The 26,018-nt window shown below is 45.3% G+C and overlaps 1 protein-coding gene across 1 annotated transcript; it reads left to right on the top strand.

Moving 5' to 3' along the window:
* On the top strand, positions 1-25,457 carry LOC119376549 (uncharacterized). Its single transcript, XM_037646340.2, has 8 exons — positions 1-142; positions 259-532; positions 1,541-1,622; positions 5,715-5,799; positions 10,009-10,254; positions 12,081-12,236; positions 23,288-23,367; positions 24,124-25,457. The coding sequence occupies exons 1-8, from the start codon at positions 1-3 to the stop codon at positions 24,343-24,345; spliced, it is 1,287 nt and encodes a 428-aa protein (XP_037502268.1). The 3' UTR covers positions 24,346-25,457.
* Positions 25,458-26,018: the final 561 nt, after the last annotated feature.

Genomic DNA, 26,018 nt, shown 5'->3' with positions numbered 1-26,018 from the left:
ATGCGTCTGCTCGGGCCTGCCGAGCGTCGACTAGCCACCGGGAGCCGGCACGTATGGGATGCGTTCCTGCGACGTGAAAGCTGTTGGAGATCATGTCTGGACATTGCACCGGCCGTCTACCCAACGCAGCAGGCGTCTGCAGGTGACGCGTAAGGCGTTTTCGCAAGTGGCAAATGGTGCGGGCCTGACAACGCAGCAACGGACGCTGAAACGTCGAGAAGGCTACAATACGATAAGTGCCTTTTGACTCTCATTTAGCTACAGCCATGTCGAGGTTGGGCAAGATAGAGGAGTTTGACGCCAAGGTTCAGACGTTCGATTCGTACTTGGAGCGTTTCGAGCACTTTGTCAGTGCGAATGACATAGCTCAAGAGAAGAAACTCTCAGTATTTTTGACAGTGATCGGGGCGGAAGCGTATGAAGTACTCAAGAATTTGGTTGTACCATCACTTCCTGGGGAGAAGACTTTTGATGAAGTCAAGGTTCTATTGAAAAGCCATTACAGCCCCCCGATATCAATTATAGCTGAGAGGTGCAGGTTTAACCGCAGGGTTCAGCTTGAGCACGAAAGTGTAGAATACTTTATCATTGAGATAAAGCATTTGGCTCGGAAATGTGATTTTGGGTCCTTTCTTAAAGACGCTATGCGTGACAGGCTTGTGGCAGGAATCCGCAGCGAAGACATTCAAAGGGCTCTATTCACAGAAGAAAACCTGGGCTTTGAAAGTGCTTGCAAAATTGCTCTTGCGCGAGAGCTAGCAGCCAAGCAAACAGCAATACTGCAAGCAGGAGGGACAAACTCGGCTGTAAATGCCCTCAAATATGAAGTGAACCCGGCTACTCAAAAGAAAAGATCAATGCAGCAGAATGAGAACAAAAAGACCAAGTGTTGTTGTTGTGGTAAGGCGCATGACTTCAACAACTGCTGGTACAAGAACTATATATGCAACCGGTGCTCTCAAGTAGGTCATCTGCAGAAAATGTGCCCAAGAAAGGCTCTACACAAAAGAACGCATATCGTGTCGGAATCATCCAGTGAAGATGAACACACGATGTACGCGTGCCACGATTCATCTGGCAAGAAGAAGGGCTACATAGTTACCATGACCATAGAAGGAAACAGCGTTCCTATGCAAGTCGACACTGGTGCCGCGGTGTCTGTAGTCCCTGAAGAGGTGTATCGGTCGACTTTTCCGCACGTTAAATGTGAACCTACCACGGTTGTGCTGAAAACTTATACTGGTGAAAAGATTAATGTTTTGGGGGAGTGTCATGTAAAGGTGCAGTATGATGACCAGCAAGCTGTTTTACCGGCTGTTATTGTGCGTGAAGCTGAGCGAAAGTTACCAGCTCTTCTAGGTAGGACATGGCTCGAGAAATTTCAGCTTGATTGGCAGTCGTTGTTCTCTTTAAGTATAGATGATAGAGTTGCTTCGCTACGAGAGAAGTACGCGGGGGTCTTTTCACCAACATTAGGCGCTATCAAAAACTATGAAGCGCAGATTGTCCTAAAACAAGGAGCTTCTCCTGTGTTTTGTAGAGCCCGGCCTGTGCCTTTTGCACTGCGTGAAGCAGTTGAAAAGCAGCTGGATGAACTGGAGAAAGACGGCGTGGTTACACGAGTGAGTCACAGTGACTGGGCTACTCCTTTGGTGGTAGTTCCAAAGAAAGAAGGTGATAAGCTACGGCTTTGTGGTGATTTTAAAGTCACTGTTAACCCTGTTCTTAAGATAGACCATTATCCATTGCCGCAACCAGAGGAGTTGTTCACGTCAGTTTGTGAGGGAAAGGTATTTTGCCTGCTTGACTTGTCGTCAGCTTACCAACAAGTCGTGTTAAGCGAGGATTCAAGGCGAATCCTCACAGTTAACACTCACAAGGGGCTTTATCAATTTAATCGGCTTCCGTATGGTATTGCCAGTGCTCCAGCGCTGTTTCAGGCGCTCATGGATAAGGTGCTTATGGGAATAAAAAACGTGGGTTGCTACATCGACGATGTTATCATTGCAGGCAAAGACGTGAATGAGTGCTATAAAACATTAGACATAGTCTTGAAACGCCTGAGCGAGCACAATATTACTCTCAAGACGGAGAAATGCAAATTCTTTGAAAGCTCAGTGCGCTATCTGGGCCACCAGCTCAGCTCAGAAGGCATTTATCCTACTGAGGGGAAGGTTAAGGCCATAAAAGATGCTCCCCCGCCAAAAAACGTGACAGAACTCAAAGCATATTTAGGCTTGCTGAACTTTTACGGGAAGTTTATGAAAAACTTAGCAATGGTGGCAGAACCGTTGCACAAGTTGCTAAGAAAAGAGCAAAAGTGGATCTGGTCTAAAGAGTGTGGTAACGCTTTTGAAGCCACTAAACTACTGCTTATCAATAGTCGAGCGCTTACATACTTTGACGTTCGGAAACCACTGGCGCTACAGTGTGATGCTTCCGCGTACGGTGTTGGAGCCGTTATTTTTCATGTAATGCCAGACGGGCAAGAACGGCCAATTGCTTTTGCCTCACGAACTCTGACCCCAGCGGAGCGAAATTATGCTCAGTGTGAAAGGGAAGCGCTCGCGCTGATTTTTGGGCTTAAGAAATTTCACAAGTTTCTTTTTGGTCGCCAGTTTGTACTCTACACCGACCATCAGCCACTTCTTGGTATTCTTGGCCAAGACAAACCGACCCCCTCCCTAGCTGCGGCTAGACTACAAAGGTGGTCGTTAATACTGGCAGCTCATCAGTACACCTTAAAGTATCGAAAGGGCAGCGAAACCGAAGTAGCTGATGCGCTGTCAAGACTTCCTTTGAGCTGCGACTCAAAAGGAGATGAAGCCGAGTGTTTATCTGTTTTTGAGTGTACGCCACTTACGGCGCAGGATGTGGCTAGAGCGACAGCCAGAGATGCTATACTGTGCACTGTTCGAGGGTACACCCTCTCGGGATGGCCTGCGGACGTACCAGAACATCTGCAACCGTATTACATACGGCGTTTTGAGCTCTCGATTGAGCAAGAATGTGTGACCTGGGGGTCACGAGTAATTGTACCGGAGCAGTTGAGAACGTCGGTACTAGCCTTATTGCATGAGGATCATCCTGGCACCAGCAGAATGAAAATGCTGGCACGCAGTTTCGTCTGGTGGCCGGGACTAGACAAGTGTATTGAAGAGTATGTCCGACAGTGCAGGGTGTGCCAGCGTGCACGCACAGCGGTTGAATTGGCTCCCCTACAGCCCTGGCCATATCCTGCGAAGTGTTGGCAAAGACTTCATGTAGACTTTGCATCAAAGGGCCAACACAACTTTCTGGTTTTGGTCGATGCCTATTCTAAGTGGATTGAAGTTTGGGTGATGTCTTCAATGACGGTATCGCAAACAATACGCAGGCTGCGCAGTGTTTTTTCGGCGTACGGCTTCCCGGAAGAAATTGTTAGTGATAATGGGCCACAGTTTACTTCACAAGAGTTTGCCGGCTTTATGGCAAAGAATAATATAAAACACACAAGGACACCGCCCTACCACGCAAGTTCTAATGGGGCTGCCGAACGCCTAGTACAAACGACTAAACAAGTGTTACTGAAACAGGTGCTTGCTCAATCTGAAACCAGGGAAAAAGAATCGCTGCAGGAGGGAATAGATAGTTTTCTTATGTCATACCGCAATACACCGCATACGCTTACAGGTAAGACGCCAGCCGAGCTCTTCCTGAAGCGGCAGCCTAGAGTGAAGTTAACCTTCCTGAAACTGGACTTTGTGAGTGATATGGTGAGCAAACAAGTCCGCGTTAAAGTAAGATCGGACACCAAAAGAGGTGGTGAACGTGTGTTTGTAGTGGGAGAGAGAGTGTGGGTGAAGTGTGTGCGCGGCTAGATTTCTTCCTGGGAAGAGGGCATAGTGACGCAAGTGGTTAGCCCCGTGACCTATCTTGTGCGTGTGGCTGAACAAGTGCGATTCGTTCACGTTGACCATTTGCGCCCATCATTCGCTGGCCCAGAAGCAGGTATGCGGTTGCCTGCTCCTGCTACTGATCTACCGCCAATTGACCCTTTGATTGAGACACCCTTTATGCCTACAACACCACCACCGCCAGAGATGGCGACAAAGCCGTTTGTTGAGCCACAGATGCCTCGACCAGTTGGTTCACCACCATCACTGTCTTCGAGCACCGCTGCAACAACTTCGAGGGTTCCCAGCCCGACTCTCCAGCCCCTTTTGCCACATCACTCGCCGCCAAGTGGTCCTCATCTGGATACCACAGCTGCAGATGCATCTCCCGTGCCTTTGAGGCGAAGTGCTCGGGAGCGTCGTCAGCCGAACTGGTTTAAGCATTCTGACTATGAGTGATGTGTATTTTCTTATTTCTTTTGGATTAAGTGGGGAGGATTGTTATAGCGTAGCAGAAGGATTAAAACGCTGGCCAGCGTCTGCTAGTGATCGGCACTTCGTGACGTCACTGTTGCTGGGGCATATAAGCTCGAACGGATTCACGCGGCAATAAACGCTCTGGTGTTCTGGACCTGTGTGCTGCGTCCAAGTTACTACAGGCAGCAAGCTTTTTAACACCGTCATGCGAAATTTCAGCTCTTATAACTCCCGCAATTTTTTTCTCCCGCGTTATGAACCCTCTCCCCAAACTGGTGCCGACTTTTCTGAAAAAAAGGTGGGTTCATTACGCAAGTGAATACTAGTTTGGCTTGAAAGCACTATACGAGGAGCTTTTTTACACAACCAACATTGTCTAGCAGTCTTTTTTGATCTTGAAAAAGCCTACGACACTACTTGGAGATAGAAGAAAAGAAGATTGCTTTAAGGACTCGTTTTTCTTTGTTAGACAATATATTAATGAGAACTAACAGGCAATAATGCCAAGGAAGGTATAGGGGGTGTTATTTGGAGTAAGTATCATATGAATGTGAAGAAAGTAAAGTGGACGAAAAGATAACTTGCTGCCGGCAGGGACCGTGGATAGGGCACCAGTAGATGCCGTGGATGCCTTGTGGATGGCAGTAAAAAGAATTGAAAGCGCTAGATACTAGAAAACAATGATTTTTATGGATTCCGTGAGTGCATTGAAGGCCCTCCATATACACTCTCAATACATACCCTTCATTGGCGTCATTTTAAACATATTATCGCGTCTAAGTGAAGGACAAAATATCCGGTTCTGCTGGGTCCAAAGTCACGTCGGGATACCCGGAAATGAAAGGGCAGATCAGTGCGCAGCAACAGTGAAAGACTTTAGTATCTCGAAAGTAAATGTTCCTGTTAGGGATAGTATCTGCGCAATTTGTACAGTGCTAACATCTAAATGGCAATGGGAAGGGAATATGATAGGCAACATTAAACTTCAACTAATCAAGCCATTCCTAAGTGAATGGAAGTAATCCTGTGCCGTCTTCGAATTGGTCACACGCACGTCACCCATTATACTTATTAAAACAAGAACAGCCAACATGTGATAAATGTGATGAACCTCTAACAGTGTTGCACATTTTGCTTACATGCCCACATTTCGAAGCACATCGAAGAAAACATTTTTCCGCGTTGTACAAGTTATGCATTCCACGTCACCGCATGTTCATTCCAGGAGATGATACCCTGATACCCCTAAATGACGTTGTCAACTTCCTGAATGACAGCAAATTTCTAAATGAGTTATAATAAGCATGCCATCGTAGTTGTACGGTACAGATCTGCAAGATTTACGAACCTGTGTGGCCACAGCACAGCCTCTTGCGAGAGGTCAGTGCTGTGACAACTTCTTTTGAACACAGCACTTGCCTCCTGGCCCTTGCGCACAAGGACGCAGGTGAGGCGAGAGTGCTGGAGTGATTGCTTTACATTTTTTCACAAAATCACCTCACGCACAGACCATACCCATTGACCACCCCATGTATCATTTTCATAATTTTAAAAGTATATACATTACACGAGAGTTTCTAAGCCTCTCTACAGCCGCACAACATTATTCATTTTATTCCATTAATCATCACTAACTACGCATTCATAGTCATGTCATTGCAGGGAAAAATACCATGGAAGACGATGCTAATTTTCTCTGGCTGACGGAATCAGTTTCTCAAAGAAAATAGACTTTTTAAATTAACCGTTACTGCATAATGTATGCTGAGTTCACTAGAGATTTTTTTTTTACCATGTGGCTGGCGTAGCATAGCCGTAGTTGCTTTTGCGCCACAAAACCCAACATAACTAACTAACGAACTCCACGGACAGTGGAAAAGTTCAGTAAGTGGTAATTCGATAAAAGGGACTACTCAATAAAACAATAAAAGATAGAATTAAAAAACACAGATCTTAAAGGTACACTAAAGGCAAATATCAAGTCGACATTGATTGTTGAAATAGCATTCCAAAAACCTCGTAGTGCTTGTTTCGTGCCAAGGAAATGCTTATTTTGAAAGAAGATCATGTTTTAGTGGTCTGCACGGCATTAGTGCGCTTCAAATCACCCGCCTGAACAGGCCTTCTGATGTAGCACTTGCCATGCCCAGCGTTGCCTGCCTTTACTGCCCGGCCGCCGACGCTACGATTTCTTGCGCAACAGTGGCCATCAACCTCGACAGGACGTAGCCACGGGCCATTCAGAAACTGTATAGTTCACTGTAACGGAGCTTAGTTTAATTGGCCAGTAGCAGCAGTAGAGTATTAGCAGTGCGAAATTAGCGAGAGCTACCACTAAGACGCACAGCTCGGCGAAAACGTAACTTTTGAACCACTCGTGTTGTTCCCCATGGTAACGCCAAGAGGTTCATTTTTCCATGAACCAAACAGAAACGAACAAGCAGCATTTTATTACGTCTTCCATGCTCGGAATGTTCTTTCTTTTATCATAAGTAGCTCGAATACTAGTGATAATTTGTACTCAGGACTCTTGACGTCATGGGGCTCATTCCAAAATGTCCCACTGGTGGCGCATATAGTGTCCTATATTTACCTTAATTTCTGGATTACTAGAGCTCTACTATTGATAATATTGACGTTTTAGATGTTCTCACACATTGATCTTTCGCTTTCACATAAATTGTTATTTGCCTTTAGTGCCCCTTTAAATTGCGCTGCAACTGTGGGGAAGTCCAAACGCGAGATATTCAGGGAGGCAAATCTTTATTGAGGTCCAAAAGAGGCAGTCAGCCCTGTCTGGTCTCGTGTTTGTGCAAGGTGCGAGCAATGCCTGCTCCACTTTGCTGACGTATGGCATGAGGCCGTAGCCGCTTCACATACATTTGACTGTGTTCTGCAGCAGATGGAGATACTACTGTCAAGGCTGCACCATAATTGACATTTCACTGAGCTATTGATCCATTGCCTCTTCGTCGGGGCCAGGGAGAAAACATCCGTAGCTGAAGTGACAACAGAAAAGTCACCATCAGCCAGCGCGAATGAATCGCCTTCCACTTCTTTGCTGGTGATTCTATGCTTTGCCTCACAGAGATCGCTGCAAGTCTGCTCATCATCATCAGGTTCGCTGGCGCTCGCGTGGGAAAGTTGTCATGCACAGAGCAGTTAGCGATGCACAAAGCAGGCCACAAAAGCGTACGCGGGCACGTATGATAAAGCATCCCAAAAAACAGGAGTCCACACAATTTTAGCAGTCTAGCATGGGTCCAGATGGGTGTGCAGTGGACACTGAAGTGACTGAACCATGACTGAACTCGGAACTACGTGACCGCCGACCACCAACGCAAAGAAATTAGATCGTAGCTTGGGCAGTGCCACGGAACTTCAGTAGTGCGACTTGTGGTTGAATGACCTTGAACTAGTGTGACGCATGCCACACCGAGTAGTGGCACATGCCACGCCGACTTTGCATACCATATTTTGCCACGCTTGCCTGCTCCACGCCGCTCGGCCCCAAATGTAGGCACAGCAAGGATGAAAAGGAGCCGCCTGCATGGAGAGATCCAGGCTTCTCCCACTGTGTCCACTGGTAATGGCAGCAGACTTTTAATGAAATGGTTGCCTCCACCTGATATGGGCACTGCCGTGCCTTGTTAGTTTCCTCTTAACAGAGTGAGCTATTAGTATGCTTCGAGTAATGTGGCTTAACAGAATATTTGTGGCGCAACTGAGACAAGCAAGAAAAAGCACAAGAGAAGACTGGATAGGACGCCATGATACTGGTGCCCTATCCAATCTTCTCGTGTTTTTTTCTTGCTTGTCTCAGTTGTGTCACATATATCTTAAGCTATGCACCAACTCGCCCAACGTCACACTCTGCTAATGCGGCTTAAAATGCATGTGCTTGTATTGGGATTGAAGGAAATTTTGATTGAAGTTATGACTTGAGTAAAGCAATTTCATTCTAACGAGGGTTTATTGTGGTATTCCTGTCATCCCGCGTTGCACTGTAAAAATGTGGTTGCTTCGCGTACTAGTACTAACACTGTGCACAATTATTTTTTTTTAAGTACCTTCGCATCGCATGAACTTTAATTTGGAAAGAATTAACTGTTGCAGGAATTCAAACATTTTTGTATAGGTGGTGTGCATATTTTTAATCTTCTTGTTGAAATAAGTCACGTTTGTAGCTGGGGTTGTGCTCTTTTGGTGCATTGATGTGACATTGCTTTTAGTTGAAACATTAGTTTTTTTGAAGGTTCGAATCCTCAAAAATGAAAATAAAGAAAGGAACCATACATTTGTTTAAGTTCAAATTGGGGACTCTGCAGCTCTGAACTAAAATTGAGCACCGAGCTGTATTAAACTGCATGTTGCCCGCGCCCTGTGGATCGTGCTACACTGTTTTAAAAGAGTGTCCGAATTAAGGATTAGATCTGGTGCTGTGACGAAAGCACTGCAGTCTCCAGCGGTGTCACACAGATTCTTTGTAGACAAGGGTTTCATGGGCAACAACACCTCCATTGGAGGCCACGTGCAAAAGTACAGTTTTATCATTATCATCATCGTGAAAATATTTCATGGCCACAGCAGGTTTAATGCCCTTTTCAGAATTCCCAGTTTACCCAACTTGTTTCAGTGAATTCACTCAGTCCTTTTTATGCACGTTTCCTTATCGCATGCTGCCACCTAATCCTCTCCATTTCTGGTTGCACTTTTCTTCTCTTGACACCTCATTTGTGCTGGTATAACAATTATATTCCATTTTGGTTTTATTCCAAGTTCTCCATTAGCCCTCCTTAGCCGGCCAAACTTCATTGAGCTACGCCCATTGTGCATGTCAGTATGGGTACACAGAGATTATGCTAAATTATGCTGAATCAACATTGAAATGTGTGAAGTATCGGGCAAGTGCCTCATACTAAAGCAGAACAGATAACTGCAGCAAGTACCTTTCTGAAAGAAAACAAACCTTGTGTAGCATAAGCAAATAAATTCACCCTTCAGCTACAAGTACCCAGCACTAGAACAACGAGCACACAGGCATCTTCTATTCCATTCAGAATTGGGCATTCTCCAGCTGTTCTGAAAGATGCTGCAGTTCAGCATATTGCAGTGGGGCATTTTCATGGCTTCGTTGCCTTTCGTGGCATGCAGTGGAATCTTCCAGGCTATTATGACAAATTCCAGAGGGCTATTTATTGGTGGATGCGGAATAGAAACAGAGCAGAATTGTTTTATGTTATGACAACTCTGTTCCTCTCAGTTATCTGTGCTACGCAATCAAGCACGATTCTTTTTTCTCTCAACCTCAGCTAGAATACCAGTTGTCAAAGTTACTTGCTTGACACTTTCTCACGCAAAATGACCCGAAACAAATGTCAGTGACACCTGCCACCGTGGTCTAGTGGTTATGGCACTCGACTGCTGAACCAAAGGTCACGAGGTCGAATCCCGGCTGCCGCCGTCGCATTTTCGATGGAGGTGAGTTGCTAGCTGCCCGTGTACTACGACTTAGGCGCACGTTAAAGAACCCCAGGTGGTCAAAATTTCCGGAGCCCTCCATTACAGTGTCCCTCATAATCATATTGCGGTTTTGGGGTGTTAAACCCCAACAATTATTAATTATTACATCTGAGTGGCATCTCTCATAGCTCAGGTGGTGTTGTCTTGGGATCCAACAAGGCTGCCCTGTTGATTATGTACATTCTGGGCAGGCAGCTGTTGATGGAGGAGGCGGCAGTGGACTATCTGGCAGCCATGTGCGATGGGGATGCCCGCACCGCCCTCAACTCACTCCAGACAGCTGTGGAGGCGCACCGCAGCACGGGTGGAAGCCAGCTCATCACGGCCGAGAGCATCAAGGAAGGCCTCAAAAGGACACACTTCCACTATGATAGAGCAGGTATACCTGTTCAGGGCCATGCTAACAAGAGTACTAGGCTGAACTACGTACTGGTGATTCTTTATCAGAAGTATTGGCACCATAGGTCGGCAAACTCACACATGAGTTGACTCACTCAGACTCAGATCGGCCCGTGTGTCTGAGTCTGGGTGAGGAATATTTTGGTGAGTTAGAGTCCGAGTGAGTCCCGTTGAGGAAATTTTGGGTGAGTCTGAGTCCGAGTGAGTCAGGTTGAGGAAAATATTGGTGAGCCTGAGTGAGCCCTGAGCGCAAAATATATATTTCTTGAGTGAGTCTGAGTGAGCTCCACCTTTTATTACCGACCTATGGTCCTATCTACTCATCTTCAGCATTACTGTCAGCCTTATATCGGCTTACGTTTGTACTCAAATCTATTTGCACATATCTCAACGCCTCACGTTCATGCGCCACCTCAATATTTATTGGTCAGAGACGTGAATTGGGAGGGATGTTATGACCTCCCCCTGCAAACTCTTTCACTGAAAGTTCTTGATAAAAATATCTCATGTGAGTCGGGTATTTCATAAAAATGTCCTTACTGGCTTACTGGATTAATGATAGTTCATATTTGAAGGTATAAGATCAAAAGGCATATCGTAGCTCACTGATTATGCAAGATATTGGCATTAAATAGTATTGACACCAAGATCTAAAAAAGGTAGTTTTACGCCCACAGACTCATGATTCGACTCACTCAGGCTCAAGTCAAGCCGTGAGTCTGAGTCTGAGTGAGTCTGGCTGAGAAAAACTGGTGAGTCTGAGTCCGAGTGAGTCCGTTTGAGGAAAATTTTGGTGAGTCTGAGTCCGAGTGAGCCCTCAGAGCAGAATATATTTGCTGAGTGAGTCTGAGTGAGCTCCAACTTTTTTGCCGACCTATGATTGGCACTACGTGCACATGTCGAAACTAATTCCTTTTAAATGCAAACAAGCTTGTGCTTTCCAATTTTAACCTAGTCCCTCAGTGCAGATCTTCCCTGTGATAATAATTAGCATCATTACTCCTCTAATTCTTACCTTCATACCATCTTCATAAAATTGAAATAGGATTGCTTAGAATATCACAAATAAAAATCGATAACACCACACCTGTGTCTTATGTTCTATGTGCGAGCGAAGGCTTGCAAAGGCTGCAGACGGGTGCCGTTCAAGGAGAGATGATGCGCGTAGGCCAGCTCTTTTGGGCGAAGTAGCATGAAGGGTGGGGTTTGTTCTGTGTGCAGAAAGGGGAGGGGGGCAGCAGTTGCGAACTTTGATCAAAATGGCACGGTCAGATTCACTGGCATGCATGCAATCTCGACAGTAGACGACTCCTGCCCTTCTGCATGTTTGTGCCCTCGTTGCTTACTTCACGCTGAACAACACGAAAACGGCTTTGCTCACTGGAGAGGCCGTATGCCCTTGCACCAGCATTCTGTAGAGCCATGCCAGATAGAATCCTAAAGGAGTTAGCTTTACTTCGTATTACATTCCAATTTGTTGCTATCGCATCCATTGCTTCGCCCTTGCGTCAAACTGTAGCATTTTACGGTTAAGTGTACATAATTGCCTGCACACCAATTAATGTAATTGTGGTTTATGGGTCAAGTATGGCACATTTTAAAACTTAACATATTTTACCACCTACAACATGTACCTTTCTACTATTCAAGTCCTGCTACAATTTGAATTTCCTTCAATATTATTTGATACTTATTACCAATCGCTAGGACCTTGCTTGGAATCGAGAAGTTGATATTTGCACGAGCCTAGTGAAGACACCTATGCATGTACATTATAACAGAGCCCGCATCACAACCATTTTGCAGGTGATCAGCACTACGACATCATCTCTGCTTTCATCAAGTCTATGAGAGGTGGTGACGCCAATGCGGCTCTGTACTACATGGCGCGCATGTTGGCCGGAGGCGAGGACCCACTCTTCATTGCACGCAGGCTTGTCGTCTTTGCCAGCGAGGACATTGGTGAGTACTTGTTGGAAGAGGCATGCAAAGCAAAGGTTTCTTGGCATTGAAGAGCACAGGCAGAGGTGCAGAAACACCTCTTTCAAACTGACTTATAATGAGTTCTCGAACACTAGGCATTTGGGAATACAATGCCACCAGCCATTTTGGCTCCTGCCACACCAACTGCAGATTAACCTCTAAAATAGGGCGCATAATTCATGTATGCGCTCAGCTTCATATCAAGCTATGTACAGTGCTCACATATTAATACACGTCAATTTAGGGCTAAGTAATGCGCACACTTTCATTTCTATAGTCTTCATTTGGTGACGTTTTGGCATATATACAGTAATCCCTTGTTATAACGAAATCGCTTTACTCAAAATATTGCTTTATTCTAAATATCTTCTGGTCTCGACCCAAAGGCACGCATATTAAGCCGCATTACTCAAAGAGCTTGACCTGCTTAGAACAGAGTGGCAAGCAGAGGCGTCGCCGAGCGGCAATGACCCTTTTGCGCATGTAGTGTCAAATTAATGCTGCCAAAGTCTCATGCAGGCACAGAACAGGCCACTAAGGCACCAAAACCACGACCGATGACCGCCTAGTAATGGGTACCGAGCGATTGCCCAGTGCTCCCAGCTGTTAACAGTTGCCGACGGTTTTTTTTTCGGACTTGATGGTTATTTTGGACTTTGTAAATGCACCATCAAGGTTCCCTCCCATAGCACCAGTACATTTTCGCGACGGAATTTTTCAGACAGCTTTATGCTGTAATGTTCGATTTTTCAGACTGAATTGCTCATTTTGAGCCACGCCGCTTGGTCATAGACTTGGTTTAGAAAGCCACCATGTTGGATATCTTGCTGGCTTGGTGAAGTTTGGCTTGGCTTCCAGTGGCCAGTTGCATTGCCTCCAAGACAGGCAGTGCGCACAATCTTCCAGTTTCGGAGGCCATGCCTACTCTTCCTTGGCTGGCAAAACGCTCTAGGGGAGTCAAGGCGGTAATGCGGGTTAGTTGGTTGTGATCACTAGAGCTGTGCGAATAGCAAAATTTTGGGTGCGAAGCGAATTCGAATATTGAAGTGTGAGTGTGAATCGAATCGAATATTTCTCGAATATTTCTAGAATATTTTTCTAATACTTCAAAGCGAAATTGCAGAAAAAAAATTTAGACAGGATTTCTGAGCATATTCTTATGAGATAGCAACATGAAAGTGTTTCTTTTCACTAGGTTGATGAAGCACTGGCAGGGTGGTGTTTCTACATTGCCTCAAGAATGTAGACGCCGAATTCTATTTATGTACATGATTTGGTGTAGCCAAAGTCTTGCCGAGAACACTTTACACGTGATAGGCAAAGATGCCATTTCCTCAGCCTCTCCTCCTCTTTCAACTTCTGTGGAAGCCCAACTGATGTGGCGGACAAGGGTGCGGTCCCTTCAAGTCCAGAGTTCCAAATCTGCCTCGTAGACATCAATATATAAGAACATCTGAAATTTTGGATGCTAAAAAGCTTTGGTTTCCGATTTTTCGGACTTCCTGTCCAAATTTCAGGTCCAAAACAGCATCAATTGAGCCCCCTCCTGTGCCACATCTTTCATCTCCGTGTTGGAACCAGCATTTTCTCGAGTTCATTTGCGACCTTAGCAGAGCTTGAAAGGGAGCTTTGCCGCAATACCGGGGTGCGATGAGGTGAAGCATATTGAAAATCTAGGGACCACTTCCAATCTGATGTTGACTGTAAGTTCGACCGTAACGGAGCTTGAAAGGCAGCTTTGCTGCAATACCGGGGTGTGATGAGGTAAAGCATATTGAAAATCTGAAGGGGTCACTTTCAATCGGACGTTGACTGTATTTGTTTTTGGGAAGTTCGAATTGTTCGAATAGTAAAATTCCAGTTCGAATCGAATCAAATAGCAAACACTATTTGAAAAATATTTGAAATTTCGAATATTCGCACACTCCTAGTGATCACTGGCAAAAGAGGACACGTAGACAGGACGGTCTTTAATTTTTTTTTTGCGCTACCAAAATGAATGCCAGTGCTCTAGGGGACGCTACTTTTCTTTTTCAGTCAGCTTATCGTCATCATTAATATGCCGATACCGTAAAATCCTGAGCAAGCGCCTCTACACGAGCAAGCGCCCCCTCCTTTCTTTGAGAGATTTGAAATAAACACCAATGACAGAGCAAGCGCCCTCCCCTCCCGCCATTTTCACTGTTTGATTCACTGTTTTTTAAATAGTGAATGCATTCGTACTCAAAAAAGCACTTGATTAGAAGCCTGGGTGTGCTTTTTTTATTCTTAGTGGCTCCTTGTCCACTATATTGAATTTTGATCTGCGACCAAGCAAGGCCCACTCCCCATCTCCCCCCCGCCCCCCAAATCTTGTCGGATTATCTTTCACCGAAGGGGCAGGGGCACTTGCTCTGGATTTTATGGTAGTGTTTCTTTTTGTGCACTTGTGTTTCTTGTTGTCATTCCGCACGTGGTCGTGTTTGTGGTGTGTCGAGTGTGTGTCTGAGACGTTGTGCGCGTCAGATTTTCTCTGCCGTCGCGGTGGTTACGGTGCTCAGCTAGGGTGACTATAATGGGGAGGTATGAAAAGCGAACCGTGTTTCCCTTGCTTAGAGGTGTCGCCTTGCACGATCCCTCCGCTAGACCAAGATATAGCGCGACAATAAAACGACAATAAAAGCGCGACAATTAGTGCTCGCCCTGTGCACTGTGTTCTTTCCTTCTCAATTCCTTTCTTTTCAACTTTTGCGCTAAGGAATGTCGTCTGTGATAGTGCGACAGTTAGAGGCGCTGCCTGCTAGCATGGGAGAGATGGCAGTATAGGCTGCTTGAAACAGAAACTTACCAGCTTTGTTCGCGTCCCATGTGGTTTTACGAGTTCCTTGTGTTCTGTGCCTTGAGAGGAATGGTGTCTACAAAAAAAAAAGAAAACTCAGCGACCATATTTTGTGCCAGCTGTGCAATTCGGGGTACAGAGCATGCGCGAAAAGGGGTCAACTTTTTCGTACGCCGACATGCAAACAGATTTGCAGTTTGGGAGCAGTCTATCACATAATAATAATTGTTGGTGTTTAACGTCCCAAAACCACAATATGATCATGAGGGACGCCATAGTAGAGGGCTCCTGAAATTTCGACCGCCTGGCATTCTTTAGTGTGCACCTAAATCTAAGTTCACGGGCCTCAAGCATTACCGCCTCTATCGAAATGCGGCCGCAGCGGCCAAGATTCAATCCCGCGACCTTCGGATTAGCAGTTGAGCACCATAACCACCACCGTGGCGGGTATGGTTACATTTGGCGCTGTTATAAATTCGGCCATCTGTGAAGAACATTTTGACGCAAGGTAATGTGCCGTACCCGTTCAAGTGCTGCAAAGATTTTTGCGTGCATGTGGGGCAAGCACAGGCAAGTGGGGTTATTAAACGCTTTGTGGAGCTCTTAAAAACTCTGCAATTGCTTTTAGATCAATGCATTCACATGGACATTTTATTTTCTTGTTCGGTTTTATTTTTTTTTATTTTCCTCAACTATACAAAGCAATGCAGAGCTGCTCACCTCGTGTATTAACAGTGAAGCTGTTCGTAGTCGAGGCTTTCATGTCCGGGGTTTTTGTGGTAGCGGTGATCACGCGGCCTCGCAGTGTGTCGAGTGAGGCTCCATAGGAAGGGGAGGGCTGTGTGTGCTGCGAGAGGCAAGGGCAGAGGATATCGAAAGGTGAACCTTCGAGAAACACACCAAGGTGGAGTGACGGTGAGGCGCAGTGGATTGTAAAATAGCATGTCAGTATCAGTGTTCAGGAGATTCCGCTTTCAAGATGGCGAACATTTCTCATTCTCCCGGTAAAGAAGCCACCCGACATGAGAGTCAGCGAGAGCTGACACAAGAAGGAACATGTTGTTGCCGAGCCAACCGCGGTGTCGCGCAAGAAAGGCCAAAGCTAAGTGCCAGTGAACGGAAGACTTGAAAAACACGGAAGTACAATACAGCCTGATTAAGGACGGACATAAGCTTCGCTGTTTTGACAGTATTCGCAAAGTGGAGCTGGTTGGATATTTAGGAGCTTGCTTCTTATGCTCGGGGCTTGTCCATCGCCGTAGTAGCCGCTAGTTCTCATTGCTCCCGCTAGCTTGGTGTAACACAGGTAAAGTATAACCATCTCAGCGCACGCTCGCGCGAAAGAGAAGTCTTCTTTCTCTTGTTCTTCGAGTGCCTTGATGTTGATATTAACGCAGGCAAAACCACATATATAGCATAGCCAACTGTAGCATGCAGCGCTCGCTCCACTCCGGCGCGTGCTCTAGTTTGATAGGAGACCGCTGAGGGCCACAACTGCGCGCTTCCTCTCTCTTTCGACAGTCATCAGTCGGTGCGCTTTGATACTAATAACATGAACAAAAGGCGGCGGAGCGGAGGGCTCGCAAGGCAGCAGCAGTGCGGGCTCACCGCCAAGACCCTGTGGTGAGAGCTCGCGCGGCCGAAGAGAGACGTCAGCATCGTGCGGACCCCAAGATACAAGCTCGCAAAGCCGAAGCAGCGCAGAAGTGGTGGCAAGAGAACCTCGAAGAGGTACGGGCATGGGATGCAGTGGCCAAGCGCCGAAAGCGGTTGCTACCTGAAGTTGGTGGTGCCGACGCGCGCTTCAAGTGAGATTTCCTCGACCACACGTTCGGCCACCGCTGCAAGGTCTGCTACCGCATGTGGTTCGACAACAGCCTGACCACAATCGCTACTATAACGTGTCACGTCTTTATATGACAGTAGAGGAATTGTACAGAGCATTCACGGTTTACCCGATTATCATCAAGGAAGCTCCTCTAACATCATTCACTTCGTGGATATGGTACAATTTTTCTTTTTTAATTGCGGGTTACGTAGCTACAGAGCGCATTCTGCCATCGGACTGCACTCATGTCTGCGTCGTGCACATAGAAAGCTCTGCAGGAGAGCTGAAAAGTCCAATAACTAGATAATGGGATCTTGGACGGCTGCAGAAATAGGCTGCGTCGAGCATGTAAATAATTGGGAAAATCAGTGGTCACACTGTATTGTGTCACGAGGGTTAACTTTCTTATTTTCTTTTGAAGGGGCTCAACCAGGCAAAAAGCAAGAACAAATTATAGAAATAGAAGCCATGCATAACTTAAAAGAGCACCAAATTGCTGATAAATTTGTGCTAATAGGATTGCACGCTGACGCCATGAAAACAAGTGCTGTTTCAATTTCTACAGCACTTTGAGCAGACTGCATGGCTTCGTGACAGCACGACCTCAAGCGTAATGCAAAGGCAGCATTGAGTAAAGGCAATAATGGACACGGCAACTCGAACCATCAAGGTATATTTGGTAGTACGAGTGATGACAGTGTACCAAAGGTTAGCGCGTGATAATGTTCTTAGAAAACGTCGTCAAAGATATAGTGATTCCATTCGAACAAGCTTTATTTTTTATTCCGTAAATGTGTAGATAAATCTTGTGAAGATGAAGATCATATTGCCTTCACCAAACCTGTAAATAGTGGTACATTCGAAATAACACTTCATCGAAGAATGGTTGCATTATAGACGGTTGAATTATGCCTGGCTTATTTGATGTGTTCATTGGCAAAAGGTTCGCACTAATGTCGTGATCCTGTACGTGAGACATGAGTGTATTGTTAATTCGTAAAACTGTTGTTCATTGTTCATGTTCATAAAGCTCTTTCACTGACGAAAATCTAGCAATGACCGACGCGAGTGCATTGCCACAGAGCAAGGTGGCGGCACCTCCCAACTACAGCGCCACTGCTGCGGGATCGCGAATGGGGGGCCAGTTCGAAGTGGCCGGTTTTCACACCTCTCAATTCTAGCCACCGTAGCTCGGCTACTGACCTGAAACATCCAGGAGCGCCGTTCAGGAGGAGACATGCACTCGCCTTTAGTGTAAAAACTATGCAAATGTCATCTTTCCAGTGCTGAACAAGCGTTCAGGTCTGTGCAAGAGTTAGTTACCGTGACGCTTGGAATACTATTTGCTTGAAAAATTACAAAGAAAGCTTTGTTAACGGTTGCGTTGTGCATCCACATACCATGTTTTCCAGAGTATAAAATGCAGTTTGCTCAGAATTTTTCACTGGTGCATCTTACAGAAAGGTGCGACTTGTATATCTTTTTCCCCTCTTCTATTGCATTCTGAACAAAGTTTTTTCTTTTTCTTTACTGTGGCAACACATGTCAGGCTGTTGAGCGAGCAGCTGAAGCCAGCACAATAAGATTGTGAACGCAAAACACAAACAATCGTAAAAAGAAAGACAGTTTGTAATGAAATGGCTGCTATGTTTTGCACTAGCTATCAGGTTTTAAACTATTACATTTCGAACTTGGGTGGCCACCACATTTTTCTTGCCCTTTAAAGGGGGACTGCAACACTTTCCCAAGTAATCATTGAATGGCTTCATTAAAGGAGTTCATTAAAGGAGTTCAAAAATTTTTAGAATTCGTCAAGTACGAGCGTAGTTTCAGGGATTTGTCGCACTCTTTAAGTGCTTTCTCTGTCCTTTCGAACCAGCAAGCGCCCTGAAAGCTACGCAGGCGAGAGATGACAAGGGGGTAAGAAGACATGCCCGTTTGTCAACGCGCGTCGTGACCCTTCTAACGCGTGGCTTATTCTCAGCGCGGCACGTCATGGCTGCGGCAACTGTGGAGCTCACGATGCTCAGATCAGCCAATGGCCATGGACTTAGGATTTATTGTGCGGTCATTTGGGTTTATGGCATCATTTGTCAAGAGAAGAGGGAGTGATTTCTAGCTGACTTTGAGAATGCATTGTGGATTCCAGGCCGCTTGCTGCAGTCTAATGTTTTGCTCACGTGTTCTCAAGAGCCTCTATTACCGACTGGCAGCGTTTTCTGACCATGCTGATGCAGTGTTACAGGGCCTCTTTAAAATGTTTTAAGCACACTTATTGTATGAAAGGGCCAACACTGAAGGAGCTGTCGCACTTGCGAGGCCAAAGTGTCCGACCGGGCAAAATCCAAGTCGATGCCTAGCCAAGCCGAGTTGAGTCAAGCCATTTTCTGGCCAGCGTGTTGCTGACCGGTTGCCATATGCGCTTTGTCCGATTCACTTGACAAGTGCGTATAAGTTTTCTTTAGTTGCTGTCATGCTGCCTTGGCAAACGCGGTAGAGCTACATCGCAGTTCAAGTTGACAGTGGTTGAGCTGGCGCTTGAGAACAGTAACCCTGCTGCTGCACGACACTTTCGTGTCACTGAAAAATGGTAGGCAATAAAAACAAAGGGAAAAGTCACAGTTTCACCACAAGGGTAAAGCAGTGATTGCAGTAGCAACAAATTGGATTGTCGTATTTCAAAAGGCTCAATGCTTTCATCGTGCTGCTCAAACACAAAGAAGGACAAACGAAACGAAGACATGAGTATAGACAGGATGAGCGTGAACTAACAACTGTCTCAGTCGTTTGCTGTTTTGCAACTTTTCAATACTACATACGTATTCAATTTGATAACCGAACCCAGTTTTTTGCCTTGTTTGTATTCAACTCTTCTTCAAAAATTTCAATATTAGTACATCCCTACAAAATTGGATTTCTTTATGAGACAAAATGTATTCCACTTGAGTTATCCCAATCTGGCAACACCAAATGACTAAAGCTGCTCACAAACGCCTTTCACTTCGTGCCACCTCAGCATAAGTCCCCATATTATTCACTTCTGTGCAACAACAGACATGCGCCAGCTTTGTATGGACTGCCTAAGATTCACCAGACAGGCGTCCCGATCCGCCCTATTGTCAATTTCACTAGGTCTTCCCTGCATAAGCTTTCAGCTCTCGCCACTCGTTGGAAAAAGTGAAACGCATTTATGGAACTTCAGCGACTTGATTGATGAAGTATGTGACGTGGTGCTGGATGACAATGACGTTCTGGCATCTTTTGACGTCCAGTCGCTTTTTACAAGTGAACTGCAGTGATGTTCCGTGCAGGGAATCTTCCCTTTTTCTGGGAATTTTGAGCCATTTTGGACGAAAGGGAAAAAGGGAATGTTTGTGATACTGATTCTGAAATATTTAGTCCGACTTAATGCAACAAAAATATAATAAAATTTCAGGAATGGTGAATTTCTCTGTTACGACAAAAACATAGCGGTCACAGTGCGCTTTCGGCTTCTGCAGCTGCTTAATATTTAATGATGGGCTAGTTGGTGAGCCATGATATTGATGAAGCAGTGCACAAAAGACACAATCACACACACTTAAAAATGACACAAACACAAGTGGTGTGTTTGCGTCATTTTATGTGCGTGTGCCTGTGTCTTTTGTGCGCTGCTTCATCAATTTCTGCATTTGGTTCTGGTGCATGCAGCATGCAAAGGCACAGCCCTTAAAATTTGTTTCTGATATTTATATAGAGAGATTTCTTGTTCACTCCAGGTGTTGCACTCAAAACCTGCGTATGTACAGTGTACTTACTGCCCATAAGTTACGAAGGCCATGCTTTTGTGTTGTGCAGGAGCGCAGGCGCTAGTCATGATTTCATTAGTCGTGAACATGTCTCACATGTGCATTATATGTGTGTGCATGCATGCATGTCTGTGTTCGCACACATTACTACCGTTGTTGAAGGAAATGTGCTGGGATTTTTTTCAAAGTATGCAGAGAAAAATGCCCGAAATAGGGAATGTTCATGTTTCGAAATGGGAATTCTTCAGCGTAGTACGGAACATCACTGGTGTACCGGTTGGTCAGACTGTCGAAAGTTGCAAGGCAGCTGTTGAGTCAGACTGGACACTGCCAGACAGAATGCCCATCGGTGTTCCTGATCCCTTAAGGTTGCTGCACTTCTGCTTACAGAACACTTACTTCAAATTCAGGAACAATTACTACAGGCATGGCACTGCGATGGGTTCATCAATGTCTGTCACTGTCGCAAACCTGACCTTGCAAGCTGTTGAAAACCGTGCTCCGACTTCATTTGCTGCCCCACCCAAAATTTTTCTGCGATATGTGGATGACTGTTTTTGTGTCTTGCATCGGTATTCCATGCTGCGATTCTTGGAACTGCTAAATTCTATTGAGGCTGCAATACAATTTACCATGGAAGAAGAATAGGATGGCTGCCTTCCGTTCCTTGATGTCCTTGTGAAACAGGACAGTAGCCACCTGACTTACAGCATTTACAGAAAAGACACATATACCGGTCGTTTCCTACGCTTTAATTCTGTGCACCTCTCCTCCCATAAACGTTCAGCTGCGTCTACACTTGTGCAGCATGCCCAGCAAACTTGCTCCAAGCAAGAAGACGCAAAATAAGGATGTGGAGATCACTTGGTGGGAGCTGGCTGCTTGTGGGTACCCACCTTCATTCATGAGTTCGGTGCAGCGACAACTGCAGCGCCCAGCTAAATCTCGCACCACATCCACAAGAAAACGCTAAGCCTGTGCGAATATTCGAGCACTTTGAATATTCGAACGAATATTACAGTATTCGAATTCGCTTCGACACGAACTTAAATTATCCAAAATTTCAAAGTATTTGGAGTGAACTAATAGACATTATAAACTGCATGAAACCACTGTAAAGGTAGTTTCCCTGCAGTGGAGAGGTGCTGTACCGTGAATACACCTATACAGGGGAAATCTGCACTGCCACGAAGCCCCACTTCAAGAAATAATTAACATATTACCGTCTCATCGATTCATCATTTTTTTAAGTTTAAAAGCTCGTTACACCGGCTTATATGCTCTAAGTGTAGTAAATTTTAAAACGTAACGTATTTCACAAGTTATTACTTGCATTCTGCCAAAAGTCAAATCCTGCTACTATTCAAAGTTGCTTCCACTTTGCTTTCAACAAAAAGAATGACATTTGCACATGCCTTGTTTCAATTTTAAAATATATTGTGCAGGTTAGTTGGGTCATAATAAATATGCTCAATTTTCTTTAATATGTGACATCTACTATTCTACTACACAAATCATGATTCGCTTCGAACCTAAATTTAATTCGCTCGAGCCTAGAAAACGCGCGTCGTTGCCTTACTTCCCAGGCTTCAGTGAAACACTCGCTCGGGGTTTACGCGAGCGAGCGAGTGGCTCACATCCAGACACAGAAACTGAGAGGCAGTCTCACAAATCTTCAAGATAATTGGACAGACAAGACTTTCCAAGTGCAGTATACCCTTGGCTAGATTGCGAATGTGTATATGTTGGTGAGACAGGGAATTTCAAAGGAAGGCTCCGGGAGCATTTTAATGACGTCAAGAACAAGAAAGTTGCTTCTAATGCTCTTGCAGAGCATATGGTGTTCATGGGACGCGAAATCAACTGGGATGACACCTGCATCTTGCCACTGGAAGAAAGTTGTTCCCGCAATTGCATTTGGAATCGTTGGCTATTCAGACTACTGCTCACTCACTAAACAGGAATATCGGAACACTCCCCCTTGTGTATGTGCGATGTCTGCAACACATGATGACACTTACTTAGGAAGAGTGTACTACACTGTTTGCTGTCGTTGTGAACAAGGCTCCTGTGCAGGAGCCGAAACGTCTGTTTAAAAAAATTTTGGTACCTTTTACCTTGGTCGGCGTTTTTCTTTTATTCCAGTATGTTTGTCCCCGGCCAGACGGGATTCTGAAAGACTCTTGATTATAGATTCTCATTGAGTGAAGAGCTGGCAGTGTTCCAAGCAGAAAAGTTGAAGAGCTATGAGTTGAGGCTGATTTACATATGTTATCAAATCATTTAGAATGCTCTAGAGCTCCCCAGTATGTTTTCTAGGGTTTTAAAGTAAACATTTCATGTTATTGCTCCTTTAGATTGTGTTTAGGGCACATTTACTCGGCAGACCACCTAGACAGTTCATTCTACAAATGAAGAGCTCGAAAACATAATGTGCAATGTACCTCACTGACTGGTTCGTTCCATTATGATTGTGCGCTACTGAGGGAGCATTAAGCCTAATTTGTAGGCTGTGAATCAATGATTTGGACGATTCTCCAAATCCACTTTATAATGAACAGGAGCCCTGAGTCATGCTACTCCTTTTGCTTGCCAGGTGTTGCAGACTCCCACGCACTTGTTCTTGCCGTGGCAACGCATGACAGTGTCCTGAAAGTTGGCCTGCCTGAATGTCGGGTGAGTGTCAGTCATTGATTTTAACATGTGCCTTTCTATGCCGTTCAGTTTTATTAATTATTACAGTAACTCCTTGATACTTTTGTAGCTTTCGACATATTCCCATTCAGTATGTGGCTCTGGCTGATTCAACAGGGTACTGTAGTTTGGAATGAGTTGGTCATGTCAGGCAATCAGTGCAGAAGCAGTGCAAACCAGAGAAACAAATAAAAAGGAAGCACATATGCCGTAATGCCTTGCAATTGATTTTACTGCAACAAGAGTTGAGTGCTCAAAGCTGTGTTCGCCTTGTGCACCTGTACAGCTATCTATTACTTTTGCAGTGCCTGATGTCGTTACCGGCATTACTTCTCATCACCAGGCAGCTTGACTGTTGCTGGAGGGTCACAAAAAAGAATATACAGTACTGTTCACAACAGCCACATCCACTTGTAGTTGAGCATAGTTCACACTGCAGTGATGTGCACCTTTCTGAAGCTGAACTGGGCACGATAACCACTGTGTTATGTGCACTGCATATAAGTTCTCAAGATAACAGGGTTTATGGATGTGTATGTACTTCCAAATGAAGCAGAATTGTGTTAGTATGTTGTCTTATGCCCTTTCTTTTAATTCAGCCCACTGGATGACTCAATTGCGTTCGTTGTGTCAAGATCAACTTACGCATTATCAGCCCTCCAAGCACAATCTTCGCATTTCACTGCTATTGCATAATTGCAGGAGGGCTATAAGTGCTGCATTGGTTGCCTTGTGCAGATCATGCTGTCCCACTGTGCTACGTACTGTGCAAGGGCACCCAAGTCACGTGAGACGTACAATGCATACGCCCGTGCAGAAGACGCTGTTCAGAAACAGGAGGGACCGCTGCCAGCAGTGCCCGTGCATTTGCGAAACCATGCAAGCCCCAAACAGCGGGCAGAGGGATGTGGCAAGCCGTTTCTGCCACAGCAGCTAGCGCACCTGGACTTCTTTAAGTAGCATCTATGAAGAGGCACAATTTATGAACTGAGTGGACCAATTATCAAGCACAGCTGTTGTTGGCCGCCAGTTTATGCATTGCGAAGATTTGGATGTCTCGTAACGTGTGTGTGTATAAACATGATGTGTTTGTATAGATTTTATGTGGGTGAACTCACCCCCCCCCCCCCCCCCCCCAAACCCTACTTCTGGCTTCAACAATGTCCACTACGTTGCCCTCTGCAACAAGCACTGGAACAGTTCACGTTGCCGGGCTTGATAAATCCTACAACTCTCTGCTTGCCAAAGATATTTAACAGGACACAGACATTGCTTTTGGCACCAAGGGTAGCGTTGGAATACTACCAAGAGATTGGGGCAAATGATAAGACAGGGAGGTCCGAGTGACATCTGGTGTCTATCTCTTTGACTGACCACACTTGTTGTAAATGCATCTTGTAGATAGTCTCTCTTCCCTGTGTTTCACAGCACGCAAAAAAATATAACAGACTCTCAATAAATCAAACTCGAGGCAACCTCAGGATTGTAGTAGCGTAAGGCAGCCAAGCTGCCATACTCAAGGAAACAACAGTGTCAGTTGCAGAACAAGAAATGATCAGCGTTTATTCTTTGGACACACTTTTATAGGCCATGCGGTTGCTTAGCCACTGCCGTATCAGCGCAGGTGATGACCAAGTGGCACATCAGGCGGTAGACATTATCACCAGAGTTTTTTTCAAATTATCAGAAGTTTGAATTATTCGAAGAACTTGTAAATATGACTCTGGGCCACATAACAAGTAGAGTTGTGGTGTTTGTTTCGCAGTGATGCAGCAGCATCATAGACAGCTCTGCATGATTTCCAGTAAAGTTTTTAAATGTCAGCAATCATACTGGTACTCGTTATTATACCAAGTGTGTACGCATGTGTAATTAAGGGACAAAATTTCTTGTGTCCCATGACAACTCTTTGCCCCTTTTCAGTCTTAGGGCGCTTTCCCGCATGACACCGGCGTACTGCGACGAAAGTGACTTTAACAGGATACTGAACAAACATTGGAAAAAATGATGAAAATATCGAAATTCTACTTGGAAGATGCGACTGTTCCGATAAACAGAGTTTACTTCATGTATTTTTGAACAGTTAGCTGTATTTTTGGTGGATTGTCAGCGCACGGCTGATGCTTGCCAGTGTGAGCCGTGATGTCACATTCACCATGGTGCATGCAGTGTGCATGTGTCCCAGTCCTCCCCTTCCCTTTCTCTACCTCTCCTTTGTATCTGACTCTCCTCCTTCCACAAAGGCACTGTGGCGTGCCCCACCGTTAGGGGCTTTACCTCAGCCATGAGCTGCCGGTGCCGTTTGTAGAGGTTCTAGGAACCGTAGTGGAAGTTCAGTGGGTTGACAGATGCAGGTGACTGCTGGCATTGTTGGCATGTCCGTTTCTGGTGCATGAAACGTCACCAAACGTCACCTCCTCTAGTTTGTTAAAAACTCATTAAATTCATTATTTTCCTCTAATTTCTGCATGAAATTAAGGTTGTGCCTATTGATTTCAGCACTCAGTCTTTCAATTTGCCTGAAAATCTTGTCGGCAAAAATATTGTTCAGTATACCTTTAGAAGGTTTCAGCACGCAATATATCAAGGCCAGACAGTTTTTTTCCCCTTCCTTAGCGAGCGATTGTTCGTGC

This window comes from Rhipicephalus sanguineus, unplaced genomic scaffold, assembly GCF_013339695.2.
Source record: "Rhipicephalus sanguineus isolate Rsan-2018 unplaced genomic scaffold, BIME_Rsan_1.4 Seq14, whole genome shotgun sequence".
Taxonomy (NCBI): domain Eukaryota; kingdom Metazoa; phylum Arthropoda; class Arachnida; order Ixodida; family Ixodidae; genus Rhipicephalus; species Rhipicephalus sanguineus.
Note: the sequence above shows the minus strand (reverse complement) of the source record. Positions and strands in the feature narration are given on the sequence as shown.

Coding starts and splice junctions, on each gene's coding strand:
- LOC119376549 (XM_037646340.2), top strand. CDS start 1: ATGCGTCTGCTCGGGCCTGCCGAGCGTCGACTAGCCACCGGGAGCCGG. Junction 143..258: donor AACGCAGCAGGCGTCTGCAG/GTGACGCGTAAG, acceptor ACTCTCATTTAG/CTACAGCCATGTCGAGGTTG. Junction 1,623..5,714: donor AAGACGGCGTGGTTACACGA/GTGAGTCACAGT, acceptor GTGTGGCCACAG/CACAGCCTCTTGCGAGAGGT.